This window comes from Mus pahari, chromosome 10, assembly GCF_900095145.1.
Source record: "Mus pahari chromosome 10, PAHARI_EIJ_v1.1, whole genome shotgun sequence".
NCBI classification, from domain to species: Eukaryota; Metazoa; Chordata; class Mammalia; order Rodentia; family Muridae; genus Mus; species Mus pahari.
The window spans coordinates 93,840,918-93,856,086 of NC_034599.1; the positions used below are offsets into that span (position 1 = coordinate 93,840,918).

Sequence of the window (15,169 nt, forward strand, 5' to 3'; positions counted from 1 at the left end):
GAAGAAGAAGAAGAAGAAGAAGAAGAAGAAGAAGAAGAAGAAGAAGAAGAAGAAGAAGAAGAAGAAGAGAAGAAAAAAGGAAAAAAGAAAAGAAGAAAAGAAGAGAAGAGAAAAACAAAGTTCTTGATCAGTTGAATTTAACTTAATTAAAAGATTACATGACTTTATGGAGTAGGGCTAACCTAGTAAGTTGAATGTCTAAGGAGTGCTTAGTTGTTTTATGATGTCAGAGATCCAAATATTTGATGCCCTCAAAGTTTCAACCTGCCCACAAACACTACTTTTCTTTACTGTTCTTAGACATCAAAACTTTATAGCCTGTGTTTATGAATTTCCAAATTGCTTTTCATCTCCCCTCCCTGACTACCTCTCTATAGACTTCATGCTTGCTATCCAGTACCATAAGCCAGTTAGTCCGTAGGTGGTCCTGAATTTCACATTCCTATACTTGGATTTGTTTCTGTAAGTGTCTTTTGTTTCTTTGTTACATATATGCCTTTCTTTAGGTTGCAGGCATACAATGCAGGTTTTCTCAGGTCAGTTCCAAAGGGCCTCAACACACAGATCTTGGCTGTGGGAGACTTTAGTACTGTGGGGCTTACAATTCCCCCAATGTCTAACTGTCTTGGACAAAACCCAACTGTATTCATTTGGCCCCAGGAGACCCATCCTTCCTTGTCTTTCTAAACAGTGACTGGACCCATCTCGGCTCACTCTTTTCTTTCCAGCTACTCTCTCTGTACTCAGGAAGAAGCAAGGGGCAAATTAAAATGTTCCATCTAGGCATGTTTCCAACTGGGGAATGAGAAGGTGTGCCTAAATTGAGATGCTATTGTTTTTTAAAGGCTCTGAACCCCTGTTGCTCATATATGTTCATCAGTTGTAGGCCATCCCAAACCGCTAAGGCAAGAAAAGAAGGGGAAAAAGAAAAAATTACCATAAGGAAATAGTAGTGACCCTGGAGTGAGTGGCAGGGGATGGTGCCTGGGCTCAATGGAAGGACGAAGACAAGGATTTCTAATGCTAAAGCATCAAGAAATACTGACTTGTGCCTTTTTCCTGCATGCCACCATGCCTGGCAATACCAGGTTTTTGAAAAGAGAGCTTTAAAATTTTTTTTCACAAAAGTTGTGTGTGTGTGTGTGTGTGTGTGTGGTGTGTGTGTGAGACTATATGTGGCAGTTTTCAAACAGTGTGTAGATTTGGCTTGTGTGAAGGTGATGATGCCTGGTTTGAAACAGAGCAATTATGTTGTGACACTTTAAAAGTCATCCTGGCACTCTAATGAATGTGTTGGCTGGCAGCTAAGAACACGCTAAAACACAAGAATTTCACCATTTATGTTATTTTTCCTTTGTTTCCTTTGATTTTAGAGGTTGATCCCAGGGCCTCACGCATGTCAAGCTACAGTCCCAGCACCAAGTCTCATGACATACTCAGCACACTGCCTCCAGCAAAGAGCCCTTCAATCTCTGAAAAGCAGTTTTATCAATTTACATAAAATATGCTATTCTCAGACGACACATACTTACCACCTGACACTTATTTTCCTTCTGCCTGAAAGAAAAAAAATTAAGCAAAATCAATTTGCAGCGAAATCAGCACCTTTAAATTCAGCTTGCTGGTGACTCTAAGGACAATAGAGCCATGGCTAGAAAAAATGGCAAGAATAAAATTATCTTTTTTTTTCTTTTGTTGGGGGGAGACTGGAGGGGGACAGGATCTCACTGTGTAGCCCTGGCTATCCTGGAGCTTACTATGTAGAACAGTCTGACTTCAAACTCAGAGAGATCTGCCTGCCTCTGCTTCCTGAGTGCTGGGACTAAAAGTGTACAGCACTATGCCCAGCTAAAATCACTTTTTTGTATTTTATGATATTTTTAAGGTATATCCATGGTTAAATCATTGACTTACTGTGTTGATTACATGCTAAATAATATAAAACAAATTCTTGTGTTGTTGTTGTACTTTGGCTGCTTCTCATTTACCTAAGTCTTATGAAAGAATATTACACATCCCAGTGAGCTCCAAGATGTCCTCCAATCATCCCAGATATGCAAGAATCTCTGAACAAGAGGAGGAAGAGGAAGAGGAGGAGGAGGAAGAGAAGGAGGAGAAGGAAGAGGAAGAGGAGGAGGAGGAGGAGGTGGTGGAGAAGGAAGAAGAGGAGGAGGAGGAAGAGGAGGTGGTGGAGGAGGAAGAGGAGGAGGACATACCCCAGGAGCAGCAATGTATTCTCAGAGCCCTGAAACACTGCATGCACCACCTGCTCCCATCTGCTCTGTTCTTCCTGCTGTTTATCTGTGTAAGCACAAGCCAGAATCCCCAAACCCCACTCCAAAGTCCAGAAATGCCACAGTGCATTAGTCCCAAAATTTTACAAATTTGATTTGTTTTGATCATAGCTGATTCTTCACATAACAGATTGATGTTCTAATTTTTAAAAGTCACAATTCAGTCATCTCTTTCCATATACTGTATTTCAGTAAAATCCCAAAGATCATTAAGAAATGGTCATTAGATGCCCTCTTATTTCAGACCAAACACACCAAAAATCACATTTTTAATTAAATATCACAATACCTGGTAGGTAACATAATATACATAGACATATCAAAATCACAGTACACAAATCACCATACTTTATTAATGTATGTAGAACACATATACGCTGCAAAGGTGAAAAGACTTTATCAAGTCCCCATCATTGCCAGGGACTCTGTACATTAACGACAAGCATTGTGTAATCCATCTCATCAAAAGTTAGTTAGCAACATGTATCAGAATTTTATATGTGTGAGTTCTCCCAGCCATGCCATTTCCGGTAATAGAAGCTAGGGAGATCATCAGTAGGCATATAAAATGCACACATAAGGTAGTCACCTTGCTTCTCTTTATATGATAAAAAGTTAGAAATAACCTAATTGCTCATTAGTGGAGAGGAGCTAAAGGAAAATACCACCATACAAAATTGTAATGCCAGCCGGGCGTGGTGGCACACGCCTTTAATCCCAGCACTTGGGAGGCAGAGGCAGGTGGATTTCTGAGTTCGAAGCCAGCCTGGTCTACAAAGTGAGTTCCAGGACAGCCAGGGCTATACAGAGAAACCCTGTCTCGAAAAAACAAAAAAACAAAAACAAAATGGTAATGCCCATGTATATATACGGATATTAAAAGTTATTATGTCATATTATTGAACCAAAAGAAATTTATAAAAGATTATTCATGGGATGGGGTTGTAGTTTAGTTGGAAAAGTGCCCAACATGTATGAAGTCCTGGGTTTGATGCTCAGCGCCACATAAACCAGACATGGCAGCTCAGACCTGTAACGCCAGCACTCTAAAGGCAAAAGCAGGAATATAGGGAGTTCAGAGACATCCTTGGCTACAAAGTTAGTTTGAGGCCAATATGAGATACACAGAATTCTGTTCCCTCACTAAAACACACACACACACACACACACACACACACACGTAAAGAATATTTACAGTAGAGTTCTATTTATATAAAATAATTCATATGTATGTGAATACATGCATATGTACTTATGGGTTTTTCTATTTTTCTATATAAGTATCTATTTAAAATCTGAAAAAGTTTAACCTACTTTCTTAAGAAGAAAAACATAAATCATTACTGTATTTTAGTCTGACAAGTCAGCCGAGGAGCCAGCATAGTTTTTGTATATCCATGCCATCTGTGGAAGGAAAGCTGTGGGTAAACAGACCACTTTACAGGGGAAATATGAATGGATGGTGTCTAGAGCTCAAACCAAAACAGAGGCAAATGACTGCAAACTGTGGGAGATGCCTTTGTTACTGCTTTTGAAAGAATCCTGTGTGTGTGTGTGTGTGTGTGTGTGTGTGTGTGTCTGCGTGCGCACTTGCATGCATGCATTATGGTATTTTCATGACAGGCTAAAAATATATGTAGATTCCAAATGGCAGCCCAGAATCTAACATCATTACCATTGGCTTTTCTTACATAAGTTACCGCCCCATAAATCTGCATGTTAATGTGGGAAAATCTGACCTGAACAGATGGACCGCATGCTGTTCTCTAAGGCATGCACAGATTTCTGATGCTCTGGGCCAGGGGGTGGAGTCAGCACTAAAACAGAAGATAATGTCATCCATCTCCTCAGTCTGCAATTTCAGAAGCTGCTCATACAAGCAATGTTTCCCTCTTCAGAAATAGAGTGGTATTTTTATGCTTTAAAGCAATGTGTTCTTAACACATCAGAGGAGGAGGTGGGAAGAAGGTTCCGTAGGCAAAGGTGCTTGCTACCAACCTGATTCTCACATTGTGTGTTATGACATACACTAAATTAATACCATAAAAATGTCTTAAAAGCAAAACACACAGAAGGGTATTTGTGATCCTGAGGATGTGGGGTGAATGGTCCTTGAAGCTTAACCATGTTTGGAGAATCCTCCATCCATGGCCCTCAATTGGCTGCCCTTCCCTTGATCCCCCATGTTTCTTATGGAGGTCAAGTCCCTGGGGCTGACTCACTGTCCAGATCTTTGTTTCTGCCTCCTTAGCACTCCATCTCTCATTACCCAAGAGCCTACTTTTATCTGAGTGTCTTCATTGATACCGTTTATAAGTAGACGTCCTTGGGCTTGAAGATCCAGTAAAGGGTTCTCACAAGTAATTAGAGCCTTTGAGATTTTAATTTCTTGGTCCACGACTCTCTTATTTATTCACTGTTGTGAAGAGGCTGGCAGAACCAGCAGGATGGAGTCTTGGGAAAATTTGGGTCATGGAAGTGGCTGATGAGGTCAGGACATTGGTTACATCAAAGGAGAAAGAGCAAATAAATAGTGAGGATACCAGGAGCCAGATTCCCATCATGAGAAAACACATGAGATAATGGGAGCTGGACACTCACTTGAAGGAGCTTCTCTCTCTTCACAGCCCTGTTCCTTCCCTGGGCTCTGGAATACTTGGCTCTTGGGATGTTATAGCAGTCCTGGACATACTCTATCACTGTGGGCTGTGTGCACACGTAAACATAGCCCCTGATAAACTCTCACCACTCCAAGAACAAGGATGCTGACTATCTTTTTTTCTTGATATCTTGAAGGTCCTACCTCAGAACCAGACTCAACAAATGCTGGTAGATCAGGAACTCTCTGACCTAGCTGGCCTCACATTTAACTGTTGGCTGTTAATTCTTTATCAAACCATCTGATGCACACCTTTGTCTCCACAGCTCTCCAATCTAACTCTCCCATATCTCCTGACTCTGGAGTAATGGGAGAATTTGGCTTAACAACCTCTCTCACACTCACTCTCCCTTCAGACCTTCACTCCTGTTTAGAACAGTGGCTCATCCAGCAACAGACAGAAGACAAAGGTAAAGCAAATGTCATCAGAAAAATGGGTCACAGAGGTTTTTTTTCCTTTTATCAGGCTCTTAAAGAGTTCAGTAAAGCCGCTGACTGATACTGTGGTGTCTTAAATAAACAACTCACTTCCAAGTCACTGATTATATGCAGTCAGGAAGTGACTAAACACACTCCAGTAAAATGTTAGGCATGAGGATTAGGCATGAGGACTAAGTTCATATGCAATCATAACAGAAATAGTGTTTATGTGCACATAAAATGTTATACTGCATTGGTTCTGTACAGCAACAATTATGTGAACCTAGAGTAAACATTTCAGCAATATAATTTTATATACAAGCCATTATTTTTAATTATGTGTGTACATTAACATTTATAGAGCAAACTAAAATTTTAATCAAGAGTCAGAAAAAAGTTTCATGATCTCAACGGGTCTCTGACATTTCCTTGCCAAGTTAAGGGTATTTCCTGGGTAGAAACCTGAGGGAAAAGGAGTGAGAACTGGCAAAGAGGAAGCAGCAGTGGCCCTGATGCCACTGAAATGTGTCAGTGTGTAAGAACACCACCGTAGCACAAGATGGCTCAGCACGGAACCCAAGAAAGACTTTTACAAACAATGCAGCTCTAACATGGTGGGGAAAGCCCAGTTAGAAAAGGCTTCTGCTCTTCTCTCTTGCCTTACCTCAGACCCCATGCCAATGGAAGGTCACATTTCAGTTCAGACCATCGGGAAGCCAAACTTCCTGGAGCGCATAACTGAGGAGGGTCTGATTCTCATTGTGAGAACCATAGACCATAAGCTTGCTCCGTACACTGATATTGGCAGAGATCCGCCAGAAGGCCTCAAGTGTGGATAGCAACACTGTCTATCCAAGTTGAAAAGCATCAAGAAACTTAGCCATCTTTGTGAATTAAAATATTTTGAAAATAAACTTTATAAGCTTCAATTAAAATTGTGTTTGATTATAAGATGTATTTATGCGGGATGGTGAGATGGCTCAGTGGGTCAGAGCACCCGACTGCTCTTCCGAAGGTCCAGAGTTCAAATCCCAGCAACCACACGGTGGCTCACAACCATCTGTAACAAGATCTGATGCCCTCTTCTGGAGTGTCTGAAGACAGCTACAGTGTACTTACATATAATAAATAAATAAATCTTTTTAAAAAAAAAAAGATGTATTTATGCTTCTCTCTATATTCTCCTGACTTTATTAAGCCTACTTTCTTGAGGAGATACAAAATCATACGCAGGACTAGTATTTTTTAAAGAATTTATGGTTTGTGTGCAGTGAGAGCAGCTCAGTAGTAGAACATTTGCCTAGTTTGTGTCACATCCTGCGTAACATCCCTGACAGGACAATTTTTTTAGTTATGATTTGTAAATATACTAATCTTCCTTTTAGACTGTCTTTCTTCCTACAAAGTCATATGTAAGAATGTCCATATGTGACTTCAGAAGGTGATGAGGCCATGAGAGCAGAGCTCTTACCACTCTCACACATGGGGCCACACCATGGGGACACACAAAAAACTATCATCTATGAACAGGAAGCAGACTTTACCAGATACCTAATTTTCTAGTGTCTTAATCTTGTACTTCTCAGCCTTCAAAATGATAAGAAGCAAATTTATATTGCTGATTTAAAGCCATCCATTTTATTATGGCAGCCTGAAGGAACTATCATTGTCCAAATACTATCTTTTTTTGTTTGTTTGGTTGGTTGGTTGGTTTTGGGTTTTTTGTTTTTGGGGTTTTTTTTGACTTACTCTGTAGACCCGGCTGGCCTCGAACTCAGAAATTCACCTGCCTCTGCCTCCCAAGTGCTGGGATTAAAGGTGTGTGCCACCACGCCCAGCCCAAATACTATCTTAAAAAAATAAAATAAAATTAGGAGCTGAAGAGATGATTCAGTGGTTAAGAGCACCTGCTGCTTTTCCAGAGGACCTGGGTTTGATTAGCAGCACCCACATGGCAGCTCAGAACTGTCTGTAACTCCAATTCCAGGGGACCTGGCACTTTCATAGACACACATGCAGGCAAAACACCAAAGCACAGAAAACAAAGATGGTGATGTGTGTGTGTGTGTGTGCACACACGCAGGCAAGCGCCCACATGCCTGTCTGCCTGTCTACCCGTCTGTCCATGTATGCCACATGTCTGCAGGTGTGCACAGATGTCAGACAGCAGCATCAGATGCCTGGAACTGGAGCTGCAGGTGGTTATGAGGCATCTGACACAGATGCTGGGGACTAAACTCAGGTCCTCTGGAAGAACAGGAAATGACATTAACCACTGAGCAATCTTTCCAGACCCCAGAGACTATTTTGAATATTTTTTAAAGATTTATTTGTTTATTTTTATACAAATACATCACAGCCCTCCACAGACACACCAGAAGAGAGCATCCTATTGCAGATGGTTGTGAGCTACCATGTAGTTGCTGGGAATTGAACTCAAGACCTCTGGAAGAGCAGTCAGTGCTCTTAACCACTGAGCCATCTCTCCAGCCCTTAACATTATTTTTATGTTATTTGAAGTAGGAGTTATTAACCCCTTTTGTGTCAGCTGTATTTAAAAATAAAAACCAGAGTGACCATTGGCCTATGCTCAGTGTTGGTCGCTCTGCTTGATTCTGCTTACTCCCGACAAGCTAGCTACCTGATAGGCACACCAGCACAGATTGATAAACCCTTTTAGAGCATGCTCAGAAACAGAAGTGCTGACTAAAGAAATACAATGCTATTTCTATAACAAGGTATCCATAAAAGAAAAACAAAACTAGCCAGTACATACCTAGAATGATACACAAATCCTGTTAAAGATACAGAAACACAAGTGAAAAGAACAGGTTGATGTCCACTTTGCCATTTAGATGAGAGAGATGCAAATGCTCCCTGCAGTGCAGTGTGACACCACCACCTGAAGCATTAACTTTGTTTAGGAATTTACCACAAGGAAACACCACTATTACATAGTTATACTAAGTTGCCAGTAATCTAAATGTACTTACAATGTTGACTGATTGAAACCTTAAAATCATGTTCTGATGAAAAAACATTTTCTTTTGAAAAATAGGAGAACAGGTACATGGCTAAAATCTCAGCACCCGAGTCTGAGGCAGGGAAAGAGAGAGAGCAAGACCAGCCTGAATATGGAGTAAGACCTTCAAAAATCAACCAACCAACAAAACAGAAAAAAAGAATACACATCATAACCCTATTTATGATACATTAAGTTCATGGTATATATTCTTATATTTCTAAAGTTAAAATGTATCTTAAAGTTGATACATCTCACAGTCATTGTTATGAATGTAATAATCTGAAAATATTTACTTGAAACTAATATCTGTGCTGGTTCCTACAGAACTGGACTGACTAGAAGGATTTCATTTTATAATCTGATCTTTTTATTTCTTCTAATCAGCATTGTTTTTAAATATATCCTCTGAAAACAATGAAGTTGTTATTCTCAGGACTGTTGAGTTGGTTCAGCAGGTTAAGGCGCTTGCCCACCATGCCTGATAACCTGAGTTCAGTTTCCCGGACTCCTATGGGACACAGAGAACCAACCCCGGCAAGTTGTCCTTTGACCTCATACAGGTGTTCTGACATTCCTGCCCCCAATAAAGAAGCAAATATTTTTAAAAATTGTCATTCTCATTAGTCTAGTCCAAAATGATCTTAAACCCTGAAAAGGAAATAATACAGAATAATTCAACAATACCCAAATAATCATTCTTTTGTTTTGGAAACTATATTACATTGATCCATAATGTATGGTTGCCAAAAGGCATTTGACCAACCTTATATGTATACATCCTTATGAATGGGTGGTTCTCCTTTTAGAAACACTCTGACATGAATTCCCGTTTTGGCTAATTAGTGCTCTTGAACACGTTTTCTTCCAGCTACATTAAAAATACTCTAAAGGATAGCTTTTGTAAAAATTGCATGCTAACAGTTTAATACTACAAACAGTATTATAACAGTAAAATACTACAAACTACATTTAAAGTAAAAACACTGTAATTGGATTTCTAAATGTTAAATATATCACATTGAAAGACTCAGATTGAATAGCATATTGCTTCTCTTAGAAGATGTAGATAAAAATGGATTAGAAATCAATAATCTTTAATTCCTTTCCATTTTCTGTCACTCCAACCCAGGGCCTTGCATGTGTTAGAAAAGTGACATTATTATTTTTATTATTTAATGTACAAAATAGTTTATAACTAGTAATGAACTAAATTTTTAAAAAATGAGAGAATAAATCTGGGGTTTAAAGCATCTTTTTGGTAAATTATAAATGAATCGTTTGCAAATTCAAAACTTAAAACAATGTTCCCATGAGAAGATATATGTATATGAAAAGCAATAGAAGCAGATGCATGCTTGTAATCTCAGTACATCAGAGGATAAAGGAGGATTATGTTTTATATAGAGAAATGCAATGCTGATATAAATGCCAAAAAATATAATAAAAGTATATTAATATGCATGGAGATGTCCCAGTCAATGAAGTGCTTGCTGAGCAAGCATGAAGACCTGAGTTCAGATCCCTGTCACCCACATAAAATCCCACAGTAGCACAGATCTGAAACCCTAGTACTGAGGGGGATGAGGGATGACAGGTAGATTCCTGGAGCTCACAGCCACTCCAGCCAATGGTAAGCTCCAAGTTATATGAGAGATGCTGTTTCAAAAAATGAGATGAAGAGCGAATGCACCCAGCATTCATTCTCCATCCCCTTACACATACATACACACCATGCATATGCACACATATACACATATGCACACACCACATGAACATAGATTCACTCTGTGATGCCAGTGCTGATTGTCAACTTAACAAAACATAGGAGATGGGCTTCTGGGGATACCTATAAGAGGTTGTCTTGGTTACAGTAATTGAGATCAGAAGACCCACTACTGTAACGGCACCATTCCCTGCTCAGGTCCTGGACTGTGTAGGTGGTGAGAGGAAGCTGAGCAGACACCTGAACACACTCCTCTCTGTTCCTGACTATGGATGTGATGGCACCAGCTATGCCAAGCCCTTGCAGCTTTGACTTACCCGCCACGGTAAACTGTAATTTGAATTATAAGCTAAAATAAATCCTTTCTCCCTTAAGCTGATTTCTTAAGATACTACATCCTAGCAACAGTTAAAGAAACTCTCACACACATACACATCATTCAAATAGAAAGATAGACAGATAGATAGATAGATAGACAGACAGACAGATAGATATTTTCTATACAGCATAATACTATAAACAAAGTTAACAAAATTAAAAAGAAAAAAATGTGGTAGCATAGCCTTTAATCCAACGAAGCAGATTTCTGTAGTTCAAGACAGGCACAGTCTACATAGGAAACTCTAGGCCAGTCAGAAATACATGATGAGATTTTGTTTCAAAAGTACAACAAACAGCCGGGCGTGGTGACACATGCCTTTGATCCCAGCACTTGGGAGGCAGAGGCAGGCAGATTTCTGAGTTCGAGGACAGACTGGTCTACAAAGTGAGTTCCAGGACAGCCTGGGCTATACAGAGAAACCCTGTCTTGAAAAAACCAAAAAAAAAAAAAAGTACAACAAACAGAATATGGTACTATACAAAGAGCTTATATGAATCAAAAAGTAAGTGAGCATGCCAACAGAAAAATAAATATATGAGTGAACAAGTTGCAAAATGAGAAATATTGCTAATGAATAAATGAACACTTTTTTTTTTCTGTCTGCCCAATTAGAAAAACCCTTTAGCGATTGATAAGACCTGTTTTGGTGAAAGGATGAGGCTACTGAAATTCAAATTTACCATTTATAGTAGCATATGCTCATTTACTTTTTAAGGCACAATTTGTAAATAACGGTTACCCAATAAATATTCCTTATATGTGGTGCTTTTGGAAATATTTAAAAGAGGAAATAAAAATATTTGAACAAATTAATGTTTCAAATGTATCAAAACTAAAATGTCCATCATTTGAGCCACAAATTTTACTTCAAAAATTTTGTTATAAGACTATATACTTAAGATGGGTGTGGTGACACATATCTTTAATCTCAGCACTAAGGAGGCAGAGGCAGGAGGATATCTGAGTTCAAGGCCACCCTAGTCCACAGTGTGAATTCCAGCATGGCCACAGTTACTTAGAGAAACACTATCAGAAAACAAAACAAAACAAAAAAGATTGTAATTAAACAAGTGTGTGTTTGTGCAAAGAGGTTATATTCACATGGAACAATTTAAGTGTCCATCAGTACATGAATAGCTTTTTAAAATGGAGCATCTATAAATACAAAGAAATAACATTCAGCCTTTAAGAAGAAAGCAATTCTACCCTATGAAAAATACAAATGAGATGAGATATTATGCTGAGTAAAGAAACCAATCACAAACACTGTGTGGCCCCACTTACGTGGAGTACACGAGATGGGCAGTCATAGACATGATTAGAACAGTTGTTACCAGGGGCTGGGGAGCAGGGAGAAATAGGGAGTTACTAGTCTATATGCATTAATGTTTCAGACACATGAATAAACCCAGGAATTGCTGTACATTGTGCCTCTAGTCAGTCCTAACGCATTATCATCCATTTAATGCATTTAAATCTTTGAGAAAATAGATGTTTACCATATCTTTTTTTCCCTTAGAGTTATTTTTATTTTATATGTAAAAATGTTTGCCCATATAGATGTATGTGCACCTCGTCCATACCAGGTGCCCTCTGAGGACAGAAGAGAGCATAGATCCCCTGCAATCGAACCTACAGAGAGTTGTAAGCTGCAGTCTAGGGACTGAGAACCAAACACAGGTCCTCTGCCCAAAAGGCAAGCACTCTTATCTGCCAACATCTCTAGCTCTGTTCTTAAGATGCTTAGGCCAGGCATCAGGCCCGCCACAGCAGTGCATGCTTGCAATCTCACCTTCTGGGAGGTGAGGGTAAGAGGATCAGGAATTCAAGGTCATCTTTGTCTACATAGCAGTTTTTAGGACAACTGGGAAAGTATAAAAATCTGCCTAAAAGAAAAACCATAGAGCGTTTGCTGGGCTTGATAGCACATATCCATAATCCCATGTAATTCCAACACTTTGCAGGCTATGGCAGGACAACTTTGCCTTCAAGGCCAATGTGGGAATCAGTGAGACCCTGTCCCAAAACTGTAAACCAACATAAAAGCTATTTGCAGAACTGTCTTTAACAGGGTTCTCAGCCTTCCTAATTCTGTGACCCTTTAATACAGTTCCTTGGGTTGTGGTGACCCTACGCCATAAAGTTATTTCATTGCTATTTCATAACTGCAATTTTGCTACTGGTTGTGAATCTTAATGTAAATATCTGATATGCAGGATATCTGATGTGTGACTACCCCAAAGGAGCTGCAACCCACAGGTTGAGAACCACTAGTCTATTCTAACAAAATGCTGAGCATAAGTGTTCAATAATTTCAAGATTACCAAAAACAGAACAGACAGATGAATGGTCCATCTAAAAGTACATGTGTGTTCACACAAAAGAATTTTTGTATTTCTCTATTGCCTAAATTTCTTTAAATAAGCATGCTTTCTTTTTTATTTCAATTGATTGATTGATTGATTGATTGAGGCAGTGAAAAGCCCATATAAGGTCTCTTGAATGCTGAGTGGGTGCTCTACCACAGAGCTACACTCCCAGTCCCTCTAATACAGCATTCTCTGGAACTTGTGTGAGTACAAGTACCAAACACTTCAATCTACAGGCACAGTACCTTTGGAACAGATGATTATGAAAATTAATTGTGCTGTAGAGTCCAGAAACTCAAGAGGTGTCAAAAAATAAATAAAGATAAGTTACAAAAGGTTCTGGAAAATGTGTGGCTTGTGGTACATGATAGTTTTGAAAAGAGATGAGCATTACATTTGTGGGTATATAGTCATACATATATCCTACACATGCATACACATACATTAGGGACGGTGTGCTTGCTCACAGTGTGTACTTTTAGGAAATCAAGCAAGCTGTGCTTTATCTCTTCTTCCAAGGTGAACCACATTTCCCTGCAGTGTCTCCCTCAGGAGACCACGCTCAACCCATCTGTGAAGAGTTTCAGTGTCTAGCCGGCTCCGGCCTGTCCGCTTGCTTTGGCGATGAGTTATTTTTGGCAAAGGTGCAAAATAGGAAAATATGGCTGGCATAGGCCCAGGAAGTTGTAGACTTGGGCACAAGGAGCTTCAGCACCACGGACACAGTCAACTATGCTCAAAGCCCTTTCCTGCAGACTTGGCCCCCCTCCGGGCGGGCCTGCTCTCTCACCCTCCCGGCCTGGTGTGAGACTGTCTAGGAGCTCCTCAATCCTCACCGGGACGGGAAGTTGCTCCAGCTCCTACCAGAGCCTGGTGACGGCCTTGGTAGTGACGTGGATCTGCGCAGCGCCCCCAGCTGCCCCAGGAAGAGTGAGTGTTCTTCCTGCCAGTCCTCGCGACCCGTCTTCCCCCTCTAATGAGCTAAATGGTGACAGGCTGCGTAAAATTCTAAACCTAGAACCAATTCCGTCAAGAAAATCCGCATTTTGTTCTACGTGGATAGATGAGACGAAACAGACTTGCCGGAGCCTCCACCTCCACATTCTGGTCCTTTCTCCCTATCGAGTCAAGAGACAGGAGAATCTCAACCCATCTAAACTGGAGTTCAAGACTCAAAAGACACAGGACAGGAAGGTGATGACAAATCCAAAATCTTTGTCAGACTCCTAAAACCACCCAGTAATTTTCGAAAGTTGCATTCACAATCACTCCTATGACGCCACAAGCACTTGCCGAGCTTGTGTGGGCTCCGGGGCCAGAGGAGGGACAACAGCCTTGACCTTCATCATGCGGACTGGGGTTGGGCTCACACAAGCAACGGTGTCAGGCCCCAGGATGAGGCCCCGGGATAGTGCTGACTTTATCAACCTTCTGTTCCTGTTCTCCAGGACAGCAGCGGGGACAAGTGGACACTGGGTGGCTTTTCGGGCGTCCTGCAGAGACGCGCGTCCCACCGAGGTCTGTCAAGTAGGCGGGGCGCTTGACGCCAGCCTACCTTACCCCAAACGAGGCGCCCTACCGGTCAGCTGCCACCGACGTGGGGCTCGGTGCGCTCCCTCTTCCCGACGGGGCCAGACGGCTGAGTCCCCACCGCCCGCTGCTGCCCACCCGCCACCGGGCCGGTTACCTGCGAGTCGCGGCTAGGCCGGTGCGCCGGGGGCACTGGCGGACTCAGCCCGAGCGGCGCTCCTGCTCTGGCCTCCCTAGCCAGCTGAGGCCGCCGCGCGCTCGGCGGGCACCACTGCAGCCTGGACTGCCAGGGGCGGCCAGCAAGGAGAGGGGCGCCAGACGCGGGCACTGCGCCTGCGCTCTCCGCTGCCCCAACCCCCACCGCAGGCGCTGGGGGAGTGGAAGACCGCAGGAGACCACCAGGATGCTTGCCTCGACCTGGGGACTGGCCCTCCCCGAGAGGCGTGAGCGTCCCAGGCGATGGAAGCTGCCAACGCCCTGGGGCGGGGAGTGGGGGCAGGCGGGAGGGGGACTCTTAGAAGCAATCAACTACCAGCCAGGGCGACTAGGTCCTCTGGGAAGAGATGAGGAGGCAGTCTCCATTCATTTCTATCTGGATGTAAGAACTAAAAATTATTTCTTGATATTTGAAGTGGTGACAGAATCGATAAACCTTGGGACAGAATAATCTTGGGGTATCCCTGAGTCCTGACCGTTTTGCCCAGGTTTTGCAAGGTGGGAGAAGTCTTGACAATGCAAATGTTTGTATACACCAATCCCCAAAGCTA

The 15,169-nt window shown here is 41.6% G+C and overlaps 1 protein-coding gene across 4 annotated transcripts in view; it reads right to left on the reverse strand.

Moving 5' to 3' along the window:
• Nucleotides 1–14,802, reverse strand: part of Slc35g2 (solute carrier family 35 member G2) — a 20,291-nt gene extending 5,489 nt beyond the window's left edge. The window contains exons 1-2 of one of the 4 annotated variants that reach the window (XM_029543137.1): nucleotides 14,560–14,802; nucleotides 1,533–1,557 (exon numbers count right to left, since the gene is read on the reverse strand). Coding sequence is in view for 1 of the 4 variants with exons in the window: in XM_029543136.1 (XP_029398996.1) it covers nucleotides 13,316–13,402 (87 nt within the window). In the remaining 3 variants the exon portion in view is untranslated. Of the gene's footprint in view, nucleotides 1–1,532; nucleotides 1,558–13,117; nucleotides 13,173–13,315; nucleotides 14,355–14,559 lie in introns of those variants that run through there. The other 3 variants (XM_021207408.2, XM_029543136.1, XM_029543138.1) reach the window with 3 other exon arrangements.
• Nucleotides 14,803–15,169: the final 367 nt, after the last annotated feature.